This window comes from Gymnoscopelus microlampas (genome assembly GCF_963454915.1).
Source record: "Gymnoscopelus microlampas genome assembly, chromosome: 10".
Classification (NCBI taxonomy): Eukaryota; Metazoa; Chordata; class Actinopteri; order Myctophiformes; family Myctophidae; genus Gymnoscopelus; species Gymnoscopelus microlampas.
The window spans coordinates 41,934,318-41,954,543 of NC_139947.1; the positions used below are offsets into that span (position 1 = coordinate 41,934,318).

The 20,226-nt window shown below is 45.8% G+C and overlaps 2 protein-coding genes across 6 annotated transcripts in view; both read left to right on the forward strand.

Annotated features, from left to right (window-relative positions):
• Positions 1-20,226, forward strand: part of csrnp2 (cysteine-serine-rich nuclear protein 2) — a 352,543-nt gene that overhangs the window by 57,807 nt on the left and 274,510 nt on the right. The gene's annotated exons all lie outside the window — the stretch shown is intronic.
• The window catches only part of itga5 (integrin, alpha 5 (fibronectin receptor, alpha polypeptide)), a 42,536-nt gene that overhangs the window by 11,191 nt on the left and 11,119 nt on the right, over positions 1-20,226 (forward strand). For all 5 annotated transcript variants that reach the window (XR_014601562.1, XR_014601563.1, XR_014601564.1 and 2 more), the window contains exons 2-21: positions 2,298-2,428; positions 7,674-7,774; positions 8,345-8,468; positions 9,058-9,119; positions 9,216-9,261; positions 9,382-9,507; positions 9,590-9,634; positions 10,008-10,051; positions 10,367-10,423; positions 11,118-11,170; positions 11,340-11,548; positions 11,812-12,003; positions 12,105-12,150; positions 12,285-12,398; positions 14,107-14,162; positions 14,575-14,732; positions 15,285-15,422; positions 17,863-17,930; positions 19,512-19,662; positions 19,938-20,030. Coding sequence is in view for 1 of the 5 variants with exons in the window: in XM_084068098.1 (XP_083924224.1) it covers positions 2,298-2,428; positions 7,674-7,774; positions 8,345-8,468; positions 9,058-9,119; positions 9,216-9,261; positions 9,382-9,507; positions 9,590-9,634; positions 10,008-10,051; positions 10,367-10,423; positions 11,118-11,170; positions 11,340-11,548; positions 11,812-12,003; positions 12,105-12,150; positions 12,285-12,398; positions 14,107-14,162; positions 14,575-14,732; positions 15,285-15,422; positions 17,863-17,930; positions 19,512-19,662; positions 19,938-20,030 (2,014 nt within the window). In the remaining 4 variants the exon portion in view is untranslated. The remainder of the gene's footprint in view (positions 1-2,297; positions 2,429-7,673; positions 7,775-8,344; positions 8,469-9,057; positions 9,120-9,215; positions 9,262-9,381; positions 9,508-9,589; positions 9,635-10,007; positions 10,052-10,366; positions 10,424-11,117; positions 11,171-11,339; positions 11,549-11,811; positions 12,004-12,104; positions 12,151-12,284; positions 12,399-14,106; positions 14,163-14,574; positions 14,733-15,284; positions 15,423-17,862; positions 17,931-19,511; positions 19,663-19,937; positions 20,031-20,226) is intronic.

The following is a 20,226-nucleotide window of genomic DNA, read 5'->3' on the forward strand; positions in this document are numbered from 1 at the left end:
CTTTCGCAACGTTATTGCTCAAAAGGAGCATTTCAAAATTTTCACAACACACCGGTCAAGATGGGATTGTTTATCTCTTGCCGTTTATTCTTGGAATTTATCTTGGAACAGGCCATCTTTGTTTACTCAGAAAACTCCTGAATGTTAGCAGCCACAGTCGTGCTGCCATGTTGACCACGGAGCTTGTCCAGAGCAGACGAGCACAACATTGTGGTTTATTATCAGTGTGTACTGTCCATTCACTGCACTGGAGTTCAGATGTTAATTTTTTTTTATCAGTCTGTTATGGTTTTGTATGTGAAAAGAGGGCATAGAGACAGGCAGAAAGATCCCCAGCTGTTCTCATCGTGAGAATCCGTGACAAGCAGGCTTCACTGGGATTTACATTATTCTACAGAGCAGAGCTGTGGTCCTCCTCTGGGACATCCCCTCCATCTGCACACATGGCAGGAAAGTGCGGGTGCTCTCTCTTTATTTCTCTCTTCTTGCCAGAGGGATATGTTGTTGACTTTTGTCCTTTCCAAAATACAGTTCAGAGTTTCTTTCACACTTCAGCTCATAACCTCCGTTTCATGCCTTTTTGTTATTACAGAAGTGTGTTTTCACAACCACATGCATTTCTACAGGATTATATGAGCGTTGTCAGTGCAGATAAAACATTTAATGTATCTTATTGGGATCCTTTTAAAAAAAATATATATATTTGGTTGAATTGTATTTCTGCCTCTCCCTTGCTCCTTGTAGGCCTCAGGACTGCTTCTTTTTCTTTGTGTTCAAGTGGCCTTTTTATGATTTATTCTTATATATTCGTCTGAATTCTCTAGATAGGAGAGTGTAGAGAGACAGGAAACCAAGGGTAGAGAGAGGAAAGACATGCATGCACAGGAGTCGGATTCAAACTTGGGCCCAGTGGTCCACACGGCTCGGAGGAGGAGCATTATGGGGTGTGCACTGACAGGCCGAGCTTCTTTATGGACCCTACCGAGCTGTTATCCTTGGGGGCGAGATGCTAATTTTAGCTGACGTATAAACGTCCATGCACTACTGGAAGATCTGGGGCAGGAAAGGGTGTGCACTTCCTGTTTGGGATGCCCCCAACGTCCCGTCTACAGTCTGTGCCCCCATTCCTCTTCCTTCCACAGCATAATGGGCCGTACCCATTCCTGTGATGTTAGGAGGATAATGCCTAACTTGTACACCATCGTACGACAAAGCATAAATCAGACTTAAGTGAGTCTGCAATGAGGTAATGGCTGAACTGTCTACTTCAGACAGATTGACTATTGGAAAAAAAAAGCGTTTCCAACTTTACCATGCCCAGGTCTCCGTTGTCTCCCATCCCAGCCACTCCTTCTCAGTCTCCATTCACTCATCCATTCATCATCTCCCTCAATTCATCGTCTCCCTCTATGTGCTGTCAGTCTCCTCTGTCTCTGAAGTCTATCTTCCTACCTGTTCTTGGACCTGGCCAGTCACCCGTACGCCCACGCGTTCCCTTCTCCGGGCTGCCAAATCGGTTGGTCGTTTTTACAGAGGAGCTTCAGCAGGATGGATGTTTAGTATTGCGTGTCCTTCGGGAGACAGCCACACACACACACACACACACACACACACACACACACACACACACACACACACACACACACACACACACACACACACACACACACACACACACACACACACACACACACACACACACACACACACACACACACACACACACACACACACACACACACACACACACACACACACACACACACACACACACACAGCTGTAGAAACAACAGTGTGGCTCCACTTAGACCGTCTGCTTTCTTGTTTTCCCATCGAATTTGCCCCACGGGGTGTGTGTGTGTGTGTGTGTGTGTGTTCGTGTGCGTGCGTGCGCGTAGGTGTGCGCACGTGTGAGTGTGCGTATGTGCTATGCTTACACACAGGTGTCTGCATCGGCCTCTCTGTGCTGTAGGTTCCTTTCTCAACGTTTTATGCTTGCACCAGTGGTAGCACTAGCAGCAGTTGCTCTCATATCCAGTGGATTATGTAATGCCATAAAGGAAACCTTTTCAACAGGTTTCATCACTTAGTCGGCATAGAGCGCCTTAAGCAGTAAAACTTGTGTTCTGCACAATGTTCAAAACTGTCGAGTGGGAGGTCTGGAATGCATTCTTTAATTGATGCCAGACCAAGAGCTAATTTTGACCAACCTTATCGTTGGATAGATAAAGTCATTCAGATTTATAAGGATGTTGCGGCTTGGATCATGTGACATTCTGGTTCTCTCTTCCCCCCAGTGCGAGCGTGGTGATCGGGGCGCCCAAGGCCAACACCAGCCAGATGAAAGTCACAGAGGGAGGGTCTGTCTTCTACTGCCCGTGGGGCCCTGACCAGTCAGACTGCCACAGTATTGAGTTCGACCCTCAAGGTAAACCTCATCATTGACACACAACCATATCTGTATGTTTTTTTTATTTTTATCATTTGTGTTTTTCACTGCAGGTGAGGCAGCAGTCTAGCCTAATATTATGCGTTTATGTCATATTCCTGCACAGGACAGCTGAAATATGAGATTAGAATTTCTAAATATCCAACAGACATATTTTGATCCTCTCAGCTAAGTCACACATTTAGCATATGGACATTAATAGTGTGCTCCCCCCGCCCGGTTACATGACATTCATCACTACCCTCTCTTATTGCCTCGCCTGGTGACTTGAGAGCTTCAGGGAAGTAGGGATGGAGTCTTAAGAACTGTTGAGCCGGTCGAGCTTTGCTGCTTCTCCAAACACTTGTTAAGCCAGTAGTCCATTTCCTTTGTGCTGGTGTAGTCAGCAGTAAGTCTGGATCAGACGTCACTGTTCCACTCCACTGGACTGTAGCTGGCCAGGCTAGTTCCTGGAAAAGTGATTCCTGTTCCCTTTTACGTCCTTTGGGTTGAAAAGGATAATGGAGTGTCTATAACGGTATTCCTTCCTGCCTCGAGGTCATGTTTGTGTTGTCCTGTCCCCAAAGGGCAAGAGAGAGAGAGATAAGCGACCAATAAACAAATAGGTCAAACAAAGACTCATGTCTCAGTTGTAGGACAACGGAAACAGACACCACGAGTCCTAACAACAGGGCTTCTATGCAGTCAGATTTGGATAATTGGTTCGGGAAAGAAAGGATGCAATCTTTTACCTGAATGATCCGTTTTTTGGTCAAAGGTCATAGGCCCCACTGATGGAATGAGGCAATGGTGTAGCATGGAAAGCTGGGATAAGGTATAAGTAGTATTTTTAGAGTTTAATGAGGTTTTATATCATGCACAGAACACACACAAACACCCAGACTATTCCTAACACATGTAGTAGGACAGCAGCGTGTGTGCTCTGCTCTCTACTTAGCAGGGGACTCTTGGCGTCTTTCCTGGGAAATCAAAGCCTCACTCCTTGGGCCAACTTAAGATTTACAGTCTATAATGCACAATAGGGGAGAAATATTCCACTGAGTCTTTCACAAGCCTCGTTTAACAGCCCCTTTGTGCAGTATTCCACCACCAGTTGCCTCGCGCTCATTTATTTTTCTACCCCATTCCTCTGCAACAGAAAATGTGCTGCACATCCTTGGGTGCTGGCATGAGGCCACTGTGAGTGATGTCATCCCACGCCAGCGGGGTCTCAGGGTGAAGGATAGTCCCCTGAGTTGTCAGCGTGTCCTTCATTTTTTTTTTGTTGCATCAAGGCTTTGAAGGCGCAAAGAAGTGCTGCGCGAGAGCCAGATTCAGCCATCTGGATCATAGCAGAACCGCTGTACAATAGGAGGACGCTCGATACATTCTGTTATTATCCACATGCCAATCTAATACAGCCTTTATACTTCATCGTACGACAGTGTCACGAGCCAGAAATAGTAGATCTATAAGCTCACAGTGTGTCGCATTGTGACATGTTATGAGCTTGTAGATCTACTATTGTCAGCGCGTGGCACCGCTGTATGACAGAGTATAAATTAAGCATATCTGTGCCATTGAGACATTAAATGGGATGCTTGTGGACATTCACTCCTATAGAATTGTTGTTTTTTTCTGGTCAAATAAAGAACAGATGATAAGATGTTATCGTCTTATAACATTATGTTAAGTGATGCTTATCTTTCTTACACTACAAACTTGTCTTTATTCTTAATTCAACTCTCTGAGAGTGTAAAGATGGACTCCTACGTGCCGAACCCACCAAGAAAGTGTCAGCACAAGCACTTTATTGTGCACGCAGGTTTGTGCGTGACTGTTCTCGCGACTGTGGTCACCCAATGTATTTTATTAGAATGGGTGAGGGCAAACTTTTTTCCCTGCCCAGAGCGGGAAAACAATCTTCACGTGCGCGAGCGAAGCGTCTGTATGTGGCCAGTGAGAACGGCTGCATTCATCAACATGGAGTGGAAGAAAAGCAGCGTCTGTGCGCTTATGCTTGCACGCCTGGTGGGTTTTGTGCGTTACAGGCACTTAGAAAGTACAGTGACTTTCCTCTTGTACTTCAGTATTGGTAGTACCCACTACTACCCAGCTATCCAGCTCCAGTGTGTCCCCTGCTCTCCAGAGTGTGGGTGAGGTCTGACCCAGAGGCCATGGGCCCTCTTAATTAGCCTAACTAATTGGGTCAAAGTGGTCCGAGAACCCTCCTACCAACTTCCTCTTCCACTGAGATAAGGGCTTGTCTGGATCTGAGCAAAAAAGAAGAAGGGGAGAGAGGGCAGAGGGGAGGGTGCAAGAGAGAGGGTCATACAGGGCGAGGGAGGGAGGGAGGGAGGGAGGGAAGGAAGGAAGGGATCCAGAATGGAGGGAGAAACCAGAGCTCTGGTTCTCTATTCTGTTGCCCTCTCATAACCCCCCCTCAACCCCAGCACTCCCACAGGGGCAGCTGATGTGATGAGTGAATTTGGCCATTTGTCTTCTAAGCTATTGACACACACACACACACACACACACACACACACACACACACACACACACACACACACACACACACACACACACACACACACACACACACACACACACACACACACACACACACACACACACACACACACACACACACACACACACACACACCAAGAGGCTCTAACTGCACTAATGGCTATCCTCTCACACACAGTTCAAAGGGTAGAGGGGGTATACAGACCCACTGCAGGCCCCCCACACCACTCTGGTGTCCCAGGAGAGACGTGTCCAGGCACCATGTCACATCAGCACGCTGCTCTAGCCAGCTTCCCAGGAGGACCTGAAATGACACGTTATTGTGACAACGTCTCTGGGTTTCTTTCTTTATCTCCCCATCTGAATCGGACCTCTGTCGGATCCACTTCAGTCACCTGTTCTTGTTGGCCCTAATGAATGAACACTGATGAATTGATGGGCTGCTGTGGGAGCTGTGTGTGTGCGTCAGTGATGTAACATTTCATACCTGGTACCTCCTCAGTACAATGTCTTCTATGGGCTGCTGAGCAGCTTCAATTAGACACATTGGAAGTTATATTATGCCTCTCTCACTTTAACCCCTTTCAGATTCAACCTGGCATCTCTATTTTGGGCATGTCAAAATAATTCAGTAAGTTATTTTATTTAAAAAAAAACGGCAGATCTATATCGGCCATATTCGCTATCTATTCTGCGACAAAGTAAGTAAGGGGCGACCCAGTAGCCGAACGGTTAAGGTGCAAACCACATGGGAGCAAAATGCCTTCTTCAGTGTTTCCCTTGTTTTACTCCCGGCTGGCCGGACTGTTTGCTCTGTGTCATTCCCCTGCTGTCTGTAAGCCTTTCCTGGCAATCTCTCACTGTCGCTATCGAAACAAAGCAGAAATAAAAAAAGAAAATTCTTAAAAACGTTATCAGCAATGGACAGCATTTCTCATTCACATTCCTTCTCCAGATTTTCCCACTGGATGTGGGATTTGACCCCTTACCCTCCAGCCACAGCTAGGCATGCTTATCTAGCGTCTTAGCTGCCGCTGTTGATTGTCAATCAATTATATGGAATACGAAGCATAACAGGAAACTGTTATAGATATGCTTCCCTTCTTTTGCCGTGACCGGTTCTCCTCAAGATGTCAATAGATAGAAGTTTTAAGATGTGAGACAGATCTGTTCCAATCCTGGTTGCTGTTAGCTTGTGACATCACCTCAAACCTACGCATGGCCCTCTCAAACGTGTCCAAACCCCCAGAGTAGCACTGTGTTCCCTTATCCAAACAATGGGCCTGAGTTATGAAAATATGAAGGACGGTATGGTGTAGGAACAAGGTTCTGTACAGTTATTGTAGATTAGTTAAAGCAACAAGCTCCTAAAGATGCCGTTTGATGTGCAGGTCACGTTAGTGCTGGTACAGCTAAAGCATGTCCCTTCACACATGGCCTGTCGCAGACATGTAATGGGGTGGGGGGGGGGGGGGGGGGCGGGGTGAGGGAGGTCAGCCGCCGCTTTGCCCCACGATGAGTAATGTTGCATGGAAAAGCCTGGTGATGGACATGGAGCAGAACTACTGTTAGGTTATTATTAAGGAGACATAATCCCACGGCTTACCTACGGTTAGGAGAGAGAGAGAGAGATGCCAGAAAAGAGACAGAATGATAACACATAGAAAGGTGTAGAAATGTAATTTAGAAAGAGAGGCGAGTGTAGAGCGAGAGAGATGGAGATTGAGAGAGGGAAGCATGTGCTTAAACAAAGATGACTGTGGGGTTGCTATGAGGAAGGCAGGCCAGAGAGTGTGTGTTTTCATTGGACGCCAGCCCCCTTTTCTGTTTCTTTCCACCAAGACATGGAGCAGGCCCTCAGCCCCAGCTCCAGGCTGCCTAGTTGGCTGAGAAGTGGAGAGGAAAAGGGTAGGAGAGGCAGAGTCGGGATATAGAAGGAGCCGACACACAGCCTGCTTTCCTCACATCCACATAGGTCAAGATCTCTCACACAGAGACAGCTTGTTGCTGCTCTGTTGCAACTTGCCTGTGGTTTTTCAATTTTTTCACAGACGAAATATACAGCAGGAAATGAGTCTGGGAGGATTTTAAATGATAAGGGTGGAGTAGTTATTGAAACTTGCTTGGTTACACTTCAAAACACATCTGCACTTCCCCCTGAATATGCTACTTGTGTTCTGACCGACAAGCCCTTGAGGTATCGGACATTGCCTTGCCGGATGGGTTTGTTTGAACCTTGTCCTCGCCATGGCAACGCAGAAGTTGCATCTGTCTCCCAATAAAGTTGTTTGTAGATCGGACTCATTTGGCCATCTGTCGTGTCACCTGCTGCTGTCGCAAAGCTCATGTGGGAGATCGTAGTTATTGGCCAGGTGGCCAAACAGCCAAAGGTCAACAAGGCTAAGCCAGGCTACTCCAGTCCAGAAATCCAGACATCAGGCCACACTAAGGGAACGGCCTCATGTTGACATCTGAACAGTGGCTGAGAAGCCAATTCTGTTCCCTTCAAATTCTCACCCCGATCGTTATTACATGAAAAATAATGTAACTGGAGTCTGGAGGCCTGTTTTCTGCCAAACAGGGCAGATGTTTCCAAGAGCCTGGGAGACTGACGGGGGAGGGGGACGGGATGATTGGTCGGGGTCCTAGTTGAAGACATGCATGTTTTGTCAAAAAACTGTCATTCAGTGTTGTTTTTCTCTTGCCTTCCTCCCAGGGGACCGTAATGTCTCGCTCAATGACACAGACTATCAAGCGGAATTCAAGTCTCACCAATGGTTCGGCGCCACTGTGCGTTCCCACGGCGACACCATTCTGGTAAGGTGACCCTCTGAGAGACTGGGGTTCTGGGGGTGGTGGTGGGGGGGGGGGGCATAAAGAGACTTGCCTTTCAGGTTTGCTCCATTGCCCTTCCCCTGTTATGATTTGTTTTCCTCTGTGAAACCCACCCACATCATGTGGCCATGAGAAACTTGTGCTTACTTCTTTTATAGCAGAACATGTTGTGATGTCATGGAGGGATGTGAATGTTCTTCGTTCAAGGGTCACTGTCCATAGTGTTGTAGTGATTCACCAGTTTTCACTTCCACTCTCGCTTCACTAACTGAGAAGTGCAGTTCTGTGGCCCCTGTGACATCAAAGTTGAACCGCCTGTAGCTCAGTCTCATTGTATGGTACATGTTGTGACCTGGGTTGAGTTAGGGTGGTTGCCCTGCTCCAGATGTACCATCGACCTCAGCCTGGATCTCCTCCTGAGTTCAGCGGGGTGTTGTTACAACTGGAAAAACATAATCCACCTATTCTCTCCCCTGTCCACCTCATACCTCCTACTCCCATTCCCGCTGGTTCCTTCCCACCTAATCCCCCCCTCCCCCACCCCCTTTCCAGGCTTGTGCCCCTCTCTACTCCTGGCGAACCAAACAGGACACCCCCCATTCGGATGCCACGGGAACCTGCTACCTCTCGGTCCGTAACTTCACAAAGTTTGTGGAGTACGCCCCCTGCCGCACAGGTAACTACTGCAAACTCTTCAAAGTTGTCTGTCTGGCTTTTTATTTTATTTTATCATGCTCTCTTGCCTCAAGGGTCTGATGTGGCATTTAACATGACAGCTGTCCATTCCACTGGAAGTTTGGCGTGAGTTCAAATGCTGCGCCCATGGGGCAATACTAAGGGGATGATATAGTATCGAGTAACAGCGGCTAACAGTTTCCAGAAACATCTTGTAGACAGCCTATAGAAACATACTTCAGACCTCCCAGTTATCGGTAATCAATTATGTCACTTTATATAGACCGAGGCATTACCTGCTTTGACATTAGACAGAGGTTGACATCATCGGCAACAATGCTGAGCTGGCACCTGCATATGTATTGGAACATAGGTGACTTATCTGCATCAATGGTAGAAATGAATTTTAGGAGGTGCTGTTATCACTCGATACATTTACTCATGCATGAGCATTGAAATAAGTTATTGTTCTCTATAAAGTCAGCCTGTCAGGGATTATGGGCAGTCTATCATGTTGTGGGCATTGAACAACAGTTCATACTTTCATGAATCACTAATGATTTATGAACTCTTTCCTCTCTGTGTTATAGAGTTATTTGGGGGGGCGGGACAAGGCTATTGTCAGGGAGGATTCAGCGCCGACTTCACTAAGGTAAAACAGTTTGTCTTCTGAAACAACTTGAAGCGGTTTCTTAAAATTATATTTTCTCCTCTTCATGGCCATCAATAATACCTTTCAATCTTATAGGATGGCAAGGTGGTCTTGGGAGGACCTGGCAGCTACTTTTGGCAAGGTATGCACAACATAAAAATCAACGCCTCTGGAATTCTGTCAGAAATCATGGTGATCATAATCACTTGAAAATATTTGTTGTCTTTCTTCTCAATGATATCTCTCTTGTTTTTTTCTGAAGGTCAAATAATCTCCGCAGCCAAGGAGGAGATTATAAAAGCGTACTACCCAGGCTACCTATTGCAGTCTGTGGCAGGGCAGACCGAGACCACACAGGCTCCAGTCAAATATGATGATAGCTACCGAGGTATGAACAGTTTGCTGACCTCAGACAATGCTATAATATAACACTTCAGCAAGCTAAACCTATTACCTGTTCTTTGCTGCAGGGTACTCTGTTGCTGTCGGGGAGTTCAGCGGAGATCAGAATGAAGGTAAGGCCAACATGCAGGCCATACATCTGCACTGCAGACTTTAATATGTGCACAGGTGAAAGCAAATACAAATACACACACACACACACACACACACACACACACACACACACACACACACACACACACACACACACACACACACACACACACACACACACACACACACACACACACACACACACAAAGACTAATGTTATGTATATTTATATTACACCTGAAATGAACTTGAACTGAACTCACCTGCAATATTTTCCTTTACCGCTGAGCTAGAAACGTGATTTCTGGAATTCTCCGAGTTCCAGACTGTTTTGACCTGTGCGATATTTCCCCTACTAAATCTCTGCTCCATATCTCTCTGTGCACCTCTCAGATTTTGTGGCCGGGGTCCCAAAGGGAGTCATGCTTTACGGTTTGGTAAGAAAGCCACATCATTGCTCATAACTCTGTGAGGAGATTGAGAAGTTAGGACTTGGTCTTAGGGGACAAATGCAGCATGAAATGGAAAGAATAAAAACAGTCCTCTGTAATATTTGTTGAAAGGAGAATAGTTTTTGTTTTGGTCAAGGCCATTGACCATATTCACTCAGCTGCCATTTTGCTCTTACGTCATACACCCCAAGTATGATGTAAGAGCAAAATGGCCACCGTGTGAATATGGTCAATGAGAGACTATGCTGAAGTCCAATTATATTACAGAGGTTTTCACCGTATGCCTCTGTTGTCTCCCAGGTGTCTATTCTGAACGGCACTGATCTGAAGTCCATGGTTAATTACACTGGTGAGCAGGTGAGTCAAACAAGTCCTATCTACTACTATCCAAAGTGTTTCCAAGCCCCAGTACCTGTGTGTTACCATAAGGTGGTTTCTCATGAGCACTCATAATTTGTTGAATTAGCGCAAGCAGAAATACTGTAATTCCCTTTACCATATTATGTTCACTAATGTTCAAGACCCTTTGTGGTATACTGTAAAGCACAATTATAGAAGAAAAGTACAAAGGCAATTTGTATAAATGGTTTTGGGAGTGGAGCGAGCGTGAGGGTGCTGGTTTTAACAATGCAGATTGGCTCAGCTGAATAAATAAAATTATGCATGTCTATGTGCTTTCCTGCTAAGTCTGGGAATTCAGGCTGCTTCTGCATCCTCTGTTCTGCAGACTCAAGTTTATGTCCGCTAATTGTAACGATGGAATGAACAGAGCTGTAACAGGCCAGCATCAAATTAAGCCCCCATGCTCCAGAACTGAATTGTTCACCCGACCCATTTTAAAAGCCTTGAACTGAGGGGCATGCAGTGTAAGATTTTCCTTTTTAATACAAGCAATGGATCAGAATCATAGGCGAGCTGGAGTTTTACGGTAGCGTGACTGTTATGTATAAACAAAGAATAGATGAAACTTTGATGTATTTGATGCTTTTAGTTGATATGAATTACAATGATGACAGTCATGGAAATGTGAGTGACGCGGGTATTTTCACAGATGGGATCATATTTTGGCTACGCTGTGGCGACGACTGACATTAACAGCGATGGGTGAGTAGGCGGCTTTTCCTTTCTCTCTCGCTCTCTCCACTGGAACTCTATCTCTCTAACTTTCTCTGTGGAATCTCTCCTGGTTCCTCTCGGATGGCACCAGGAACATTTAACACATTGTGAAGCATTTTGGGTCTCAAACATTTATTTGTTTCTTCCATGTCTTCAGGCTGGCTGACCTTCTGGTGGGGGCTCCCATGTTCATGTTGAGGGGCTCCGGTGGGCGTCTGGAAGAGATGGGCCGGGTCTATGTCTACCTGCAACGTGGCCCCCTGAACCTGGAGCCCAGCCTACCTCACCTGACAGGCACTGAGGCATATGGGAGGTTTGGTAGCACCATCGCACCACTGGGAGATCTGAACCAGGATGGCTTCAATGGTAAGAATAGAGATAATTGTAGCAGTGCTATGGAATGGGACAATACATTTTCACTTTTGTTTTCTACCGACATCTTTCATACTGTACAACTGCAGGATATTATAAAGCATGATACTCCGTTGTACAATGGTGTCCCATGCCGCAAATGGTAGATCAACAAGCTCACAACGCGAGGCATTCTAAGTTGGTAAATCAGCTATTTTTGGCGCGGGACACTGTCATGTGATGTGAAATATAAATCAGGCTTAACTGTCCCTCTGTAGATGTAGCCATCAGCTGTCCATTTGGAGGCGAGAACCAGCAGGGGTTGGTCTTCATCTATAATGGGTACTCAGAGGGACTCAGGGACGCGCCGTCTCAGGTGATTGCTGGCCAATGGGCATCAGGGGTCATTCCTGCCAGCTTTGGATTTGCTCTCAGAGGCACCAAGGACCTGGACATGAATGGGTACCCAGGTGAGCAGGTCTTTAGAAAATGGCTACTTTCGGTCTTCTTTTATCCTTCAATATCTAAATTCTTCAATAGCTAATTTCTGCTCTTTGCCTCATTTCCTCAGATCTCATTGTTGGTGCTTTTGGTGTGGACAAGGCGGTTCTCTATAGGTATGTTCTCCTGACATTTTTATATTCACAATTATTCAAGTATTCATGAAATGAATATTCTTTTGCTCTACTGCAGTACAATTGTAGGTGATGATTTGATGACTTTAGTACATGTTCTGTTCTGTTTCCCACAGATCCCGTCCAATAGTAAACACCAGCGCCTTCCTGACGGTTTACCCTACCATGATCAATCCCGAGGAGAAGAACTGCGTGGTCAATAACGATAATGACAGCATTCCCGTTTCCTGGTGAGTGTCCAGGGGTTTGTTTCCTACACTCTAGTAGCAGAGGCTCTCAAGTCTGCTTTATGCTTTGTCGTATGATTGTGTCATGTGCTGAAAGTAGTGTGTTGTGAGCTTGTAGATCTGCAATATCTGATACGGGACTCTGGCGCGCAACAAAGTATAAATTGAGCTTCGCTATAGCTCGACAGGATATGTTCTGGTGCAAGTACCTGTTGAAGACCATCACTTTGGGTGCATTCAGAACAGTGTGTGGATATTCCCTCTTCTCTATTGCTATTCTTTATCCAGCACCTGTGTTTGCATTCTCTTGGACTTCATATGTTCTGGGACCCACCAACAGCATGGGGTTCCCTGTATCTCGCATGCATAAACCGCTCGATCCTAAGATCAACAGACACGTTACTTGTTCATTCTTTTGCAGGCCGTCAAGTCTTATCTGCCGACCTATTTTCACAGCGGGATAGGAGCGATGAAATAACGCGCTGAATAACGGCCTTGTCAGCATTTTTTTTTGCCCTGCTGGAAATGTGCACAGTGTTCATTTTGCATTAACACTGAACAGGGAAAGGAAACAGGCTCGGCCCGCTCTACATGGTTGACACCACGCTTGTGTGTCTGCTTTCCCCCCCCCCACCTCTATCCAGGTCCCCAGTCCATAAAGGAAACTCTTGTATACACACATGTGTCTTGATTACGCTATGTTGCCTGGTGATGGGGAGAGGGGGGGGGGGTTTGAAAGGAGGGATGAAGGGAAGGAAGGAGGGAGGAGCCAGAAGGTTCTGCAGTTGCTTTGAATGAGATATTGTTTGGTTGGTGGAACACAGCTGGGAAACATCAAGCCACGCAGACCCGTGTGTGTGTGTGTGTGTGTGTGTGTGTGTGTGTGTGTGTACATGCACACATACCTAAACGGACACAGGAGCACATAGACACACACTGCAAACTGTGTTTATTCAACTTAAATTAACACTCCCGATTTTACTATGCAACACTAGATAATACGACTCCTCACATGCACATGAACTTATTGCTACTCCTTCCAAAGAAGTCCTCCATTTGCCCTTTGTCTTTCTTTGTCTCGTTTTTCACTTCCTCTTTTCCCCATTTTCCTTCACAAGAACCCCCCCCCCCCCTCTCTTTCTGTCCTCGATTTCCTCTCTCTTTTCGGCTGGTTCTTCGAGTGTGGGTTCCCCAGTGAAGGGATTTGTTTTGGGGTGGTGTGGGGGTGGGGTTGCTGTCTCTTGGACAGCGTGTTGTATGGCTGATGTCATGGGAGAGAGAGCTACAGGCCGACCGGCCTTCGCTGAAACGCGAGACGTCGCCCAATTTCACCCTTCTTAAACATTCCTTTGTTTAGAATGGAGTGGGCTGGGCTTAAGTGGGAGATACACCAATTTATCAGCTTGGCCAGCCGGAGAGCTGGCAGATGCCAGTATGTCGCTGCCACATTCCGACGTTACATTTTCAAAATTGGTCACCGTTTTCCCATTACGCCGCATGTCTTGTTATGCCAGGCATGTAAACGAGCCTGCACTGACATCATTCATGGTGTGAGGAGGGGCTGTGTGTGAGTATGAATGTGGGTTTGAGAGGGAGAAAGTCAGAGCAAAGCATAATTTATGCTTATCTTAAGCTGCTTTTCAAGCTAGCATATCGCATGGTCCGCAACCGCTTCTTTCATTGTGTCCTTGTCTCCTCTGTCCGACAACAGTGTCAACCTGAGTTTCTGCCTGTCCGCAGAGGGAAAGTTCCTACCAGACTACCTTGGTGAGACATTTTTCTTTGTTTTTTCACATCTGCTCTGTATTACATACAGGAGAACTTGTCACATGGTCACAAAACGGCAATTTATAAACCCGTAGCAACGTGTAAGCAGAGGCCCTCCTGGATAGGTGACGTAGCTTTTGGACTGCGTTGTGAGGGATGGAGTGCAGTGCTCCTGATATCTGCTCTGATTCACCTTTTAATGACCAGGCTCCTTTTCCCTATCAATCCTATAGTCATTTACTTTAATTACTCCTGCTTTTATATGCCTGCCATTATGTTTCAGCTACATTGATTGCATTGTCTGTGTGCTTCAGAGTAGTTGCGGAGGTCTTTAAAAAAAACCTGTCATTATGGGAATTGGAGCACATTTGTCATGCCATGAATGCTCATTTGTGTGTGTACTGTGTTCCAGACTTCCAGGTGGAGGTGCAGCTGGATAGTCATAAGCCTAAACAGAAGGGTGCAGTGAAGAGAGCTCTGTTCTTGGACACCCAGCAGGCAACGTTCCAGGAGAGTGTGAGGCTGCACCATGGCGAGCGATCGTGTCAGGATCTCAAGATCTACCTACGGGTGCGTCTTTAGTCTTTCATTATAGCTTCCCTCATCCCTTGACGGTACAATCTACAATGTTATTTTAAGCAAGCAAAGACAATTCATAGAAGTAATAGACCACGATGATGATAATTTCTCATAAATACGAGATCTACTGGGCTGGTAAAAAACAACAACATTTGGTAATCCTTTCTTAAAGCTCTATGTAATTTTCTTTACTGAATAAATGTTATTTTGTCCAATCTGTATGGTAGAGTATGTTAATACAATGTAACTTATACAATTGGGGTGGTTGTATTTGGTCTCCCTGCTCTTCTATTGAGACATTTAGATACTGTGTCTAGGTTGGATATGACCTTTGACACAAAGTTTCTGGTTTAACAAAAAAATTGATCTGAAGGTCAAAATTCAATTTCTCTCCTCACTAAGCAGGAAGGCTGTATTAGCTCAGTGGTAAAAAAAATCAGTACTTGCGCAGGAGACCTGAGTTCAAATCCGGGGTAGAAAAGGAAAGTTATATAGTGCTGCTTTAATAAACTCTTGTGTTTGTGTGTCCGTGGTTAACTACAGGATGAGAAGGAGTTCAGGGACAAGCTCTCTGCCATTTATGTTGCATTGAACTTCAGCCTGGATCCAAATGCTGCGGCGGACTCCCATGGCCTGCGGCCCATCCTCAACTACCAGACCACCAGCCTCTATGAGCAGAAGGTACTTTGAGTATGATATGAGAGAAAAATGGCCGCTGTATGAATATGGTTAATGTGTAAGAGGTGCTGAGACTGTGAGTTACACTCTATTCACCCTGTGCTGATGCTAATGATAATCATCGCTGGCCAACCATCGCCCAATCATCGACGGCTCCGCTGGGATGGAGTCCAGAGTGTCTGGAAAGCAGTTTTCGGCACGAAAATGTGAGGCATGTGTCGAGTGGAGAGCATTCTTTGACTGCCCCGCTAGGAATTGCTCTCGACCGGGTTCGACTGCGTAACAGTTCGCAGGAGGCTCGTTCCAGAGTCGCCCAGACGAGGAGGGTTAGTAGATATTTTTGGGTGGGGCACAGGCAGGCCATTTGCCCATCTGGTTGAGATTTGTTGGCATTTCGCCAGTTTTCCTCTGGCAGTGAGAGGGGGCTGGCTCAACGTGTGGGCCTCCTTTCAGCTGCGGCGCAGCGTGCACCATATGTGAGTTCAACAATAACCGCTGGATCGGAGTACTTTGGGAAGGCAATGAGGTTAGTTTGCCCCCCTCCCCCTCACATGCTCTGTTTTCAGTTTCTCTCCTATATTTCTGTCGTTTTCCTGTAGGACCAGGCCTGAACCCTGTCATTGGTGTCCCCTCAGAAATATCAAAGCTGTCCGTGGATCATATGTGGTGTATTGCTGATCCAAGGCCTTGAGACCCTAAGCTAAAAATCAAGTCCAAGTTGAAACCTGGAAAACGCATTGCAGTTTTTTTCTGAACATCAGTGAAGGGGGACCCCCCCCCCCCCACCCAGTAGTATATTTGAGTATACAGAGGAGTGGGTGCAGTGCAAAGCTGCCAACATATTTGATGAAACTCGCTTTGGGCGGCGCAAATGTAACAGTGTGTAAACAGAGAAGGGTAGCCTTGATCAGACCCAGGAAGCCTTTTTGATTCCTTCATATCACTGAGAATGTGTGGTGGGCCTTGCAGCAAAAGTTCTCACACCCCTCGGTGTTGAGTGGCAATGAGAGATCATTGATGCAACTCAGCACAGTTTTTGCCCTCTCATTATAATGCACTCCACATGTCGCTGCAAGAGAGCAGAAATATTCTGACAGCTCCATAAAATGCCACGCTGAGAATCTCAGGAGTATAATTCCTTGCACGGCCAATGAGCCAGCCAAGGCATACATTTTATACAAAAAACAAGAATGCTCACACTTGTGTTCACCATTGATAACTGGTAAAAGGGCTGACATTATTGCACAATGACCCCATTGTTCTTCAAATGAGAACATGTTGCAATGTGTGTATGACTTTGATTAATTGACTCCTGATGTGACGTCATTCGTTTTTCATATGCTAGCATGTGCTGCTTGCCCTCAATGAATGCTCCTTGTCCCTATTTATCTAGTTGTTTGTTGACGTTTAAGCAGAGCGACGGCCCAACTACTCTTGTTTCCCACTAGCCCAGCAGCGGTCCTGCCTGTGGACCAGCAAGGTTTATGGAGTCGAGTTAGCATGGCGGTTACCATGGTGTCCATAATTAGAGCCCGTGGATGTTGTAATAACAGAGGAGGTGCTTGGCTCTCTCTAATCTCCTCCTCCATTTCTATTTATTATCGTCGTCGTCATCGTCGCACCGTGTCACAATCGCACCGGGAAGCAATTTAACCGCTCCGCAGGGCTTTCCCTGCCGCGGCCCTGCCACACGTTCAGCGGTCACCTCCACCCCCTCCTCACTCCCACCCCCATTCTCTGTTACAGATATTCTATGTCTCAGTAGGTGCCCCTCATGGCTTCAGGCTCCTCCCTCTCCATATGTTCACTATGCCGCTGTGGTCGGCTGGGTGGTGTAGCGTGTGGTGGACGTGTGGCTTGCCGCACGGCACAACTGATGTGGACGTCGGCGAGCTGGGCTGGTGGCTTTGTGGCCAGGTCCATGACAGCCTCAGGCTGTATCTCTGGGCCATACGACAGAGATACAACCCCCCCCCCCCCCCGCCCACCCCCTTTCAACATTCTCTCCTCTGTCCTCTTTTACGACGCACTTGGAAAGCACGCGTGTGTGTCTGTGAGTGTGTAGGTAAATCTGGGTCAAGGCAGTACGTCTCGTCTGTCATCAGCTCACTGAGTCAATCATTGTACCTCTGAGCAATAAGAGCGTTGTTAACCCTGGAGGTGTACATGTCTGATGTGCGGTGATGACACCTTGTTAAAATGGAACAGGGGAGAGGAGATGGAATGTAGTATTAGTCATTGTACCACATGTCCCATCCTGCTGCAGTACGCTATTTGTCTGCTTTCAAAAATGCCTTGTTTACCTTGGGCCCGATTCAATTCACGTGTGTAAAAATGTTGACTATTTGTAGAATCTGATCAGATCAGATCTGTGTCATTGTTTGGACAGTCCTGTAGTCCCTGTTATTAAAATGTTTTATTTGTGCCAATGTGCATCTTTCAGACTCAGATACTGCTGGACTGCGGCGAAGACAACATCTGTGTTCCTGACTTGAAGCTGGAAGTTCACGGGTGAGTCCATTCATTTCCTCATATTTCTATGATCCCACAGTGTTCTGATCTCAGGAAATAATACTAGATCGCTTTGGATAATATGCAGTAAACTACAGACACTGAACTTTTCACCTCTCCTTCCTATGTAAATGGCGCACATATATACTGTGTATGTATGTGTGTATGCATGCATGCATACATACATATACACACACACAAAACACATGACGTTGCGTTTTGATCGCATTGCAAGCTTGTAGATCTCCAATCAATTATTTTTTTGAAAATTAAAAAAAAAAAGTCTCCCCAAAATAGAGATGCCAGGGTTAATAGCTACAGTGCTGTACAGGAGTTGGAGGTGAAAACAGGAAGCAGCTCTGTTCTATGGGTACTTTGATTGTCCGGCAAACTGTTAACGGGAAAAGACAGGAAAGATGAAAGTATGGGAGTAGCGTGCCAGAGTCCCAGCCTCTTCTGCCTATGAAGCCATGTTATGAGCACCCTGCCACACTTTGCTTTAAGCAATCTGTTAGCATTTTTCTCAAAAATAACAACCTCCCTGATACTCCCCGCTCTGCCCTGTCATTTTGATTTCACATTTCTATATTTATCTGCCCTCCGCCTCCATCTTTTCAATGTATTGCTAATCCATCTCATAAGCAGAAACCTCTTGAGACTGTTAATGCCTAGTTTTTTAACGAAAACTACAGAAGGTGTCAATAGTGTAATAAAATCATAGCCTGCTTTCTAGTTGCCAGTTGCTTAATGTATCCAGCCTTGGGGGTTTTGGGTGTATTTTTTGAATTTCAGTGAAATATATCCATCATTCTCTGTGTTATTTTTGCTATTCTTCTGCCAAGGAACATAACCTGTTAGACCAAGATCACCCCAGGGAATGTTTTAGGTTTTGGGTTTGTTTTCATATGTTAGTATTGTCTTGTTTTTAAAAAATGTTGATGCCTGTTTGAATGGGTGTACGTTGAATTCGTAGAATGGCTAGTAGAATATTAGCTTTAAGAATATGCGCTTTGCTGCTTTTCCTGTGTTGCTTTATGAGATCGAGCTGTAATTAGAAGCGTCTGTGTGGCCCTCATATGGAATTTCTCATTGTTCCAAGCTGTGGAGGGGTACGGGGAGGGAGATTGGGGAAGGGGCGGTAAGTCAGTGAGAGAAAGTGGGAGGGGGAGGTGTTTTACAGTGCTTGTCTGTGCTCTGTTTGCATGTAGGACTTTATTGCTACATTGGAAACGTTTTCATTTGAGGGGGAGAGGAGTGGGCTTCCTGAGATTAATCTAGCTGCTGTCTTTTGGGTCATGTCCCATTTCTAAACCTAAAGCCTGAGTTATACTCGTCGGATGCGGACAGAACAGAAAATCACAAAGATTCATTTGTTTTTTAATAATGCAGCAATATATTACACAATCTGTTGTTGGGTTTTGTAAATAATCACATAGTTACTTTATTTCTTTTTATACTAGTGCGTTATATCTTGTTACACCTTTTTCCACCTTTTTTTCTTTTTATCTAAAGAGGCCTGACACCTTGTAACCTGACTGTTGACCCTATTAGTAATCAATTTTTGTTTGGTTGGATCCTCAGGGACAGGAAGGAAGTCTACCTAGGCGATGACAACTCGCTGACCTTGACTTTCAACGCCAGGAATGAGGGTGAGGGAGGGGCTTATGAGGCAGAGCTGTATGTGGTGCTGCCCCCTGAAGCAGACTACAGTGGAATAGCACGTAACAATGAGGTGAGTGGAACTGCAAAGTCAAACCCTGTTCCTCACATTTTGAAATGTACTGTATACATACAGTACTTTACAACAGAATTGTATACAGTAGCCAGTAGCCGCCATTAAAGGTCAGTCTGGAGCCTGTTTAAGTCTCTTGTGATATGATTACAGTTTCTAAGTCTCTTGTGATATGATTACAGTTTCTAACACAGTATGACTATACAAAACCTTGAGGCCCAGATTGGTTGTACTGTACCTGAGCCTCCTGTAATAAATCTCATCTTGTCTTCTAGAGCCTGGCCCAGCTGACCTGCAGCTATGAGACAGAGAACCAGACCCGCTACCTCAGCTGTGATCTGGGCAACCCTATGAAGTCTGGCACTAGTGTAAGAATACTACAAGTCCTTGTACCATCTGATGCTTGAACAGTCAGGCACAGATGTTTTTCCTTTGACCCGATGAATGAATAGCCATTTCTCTCACCTGCTACTAACTAACCAACCAAGGGTATTTCCTGGTGGTGAGTTGTCCTTGCTTGAAGACCCTGGGGAGTCCAAGGCCTAGTAAACAGGGTTTATATAA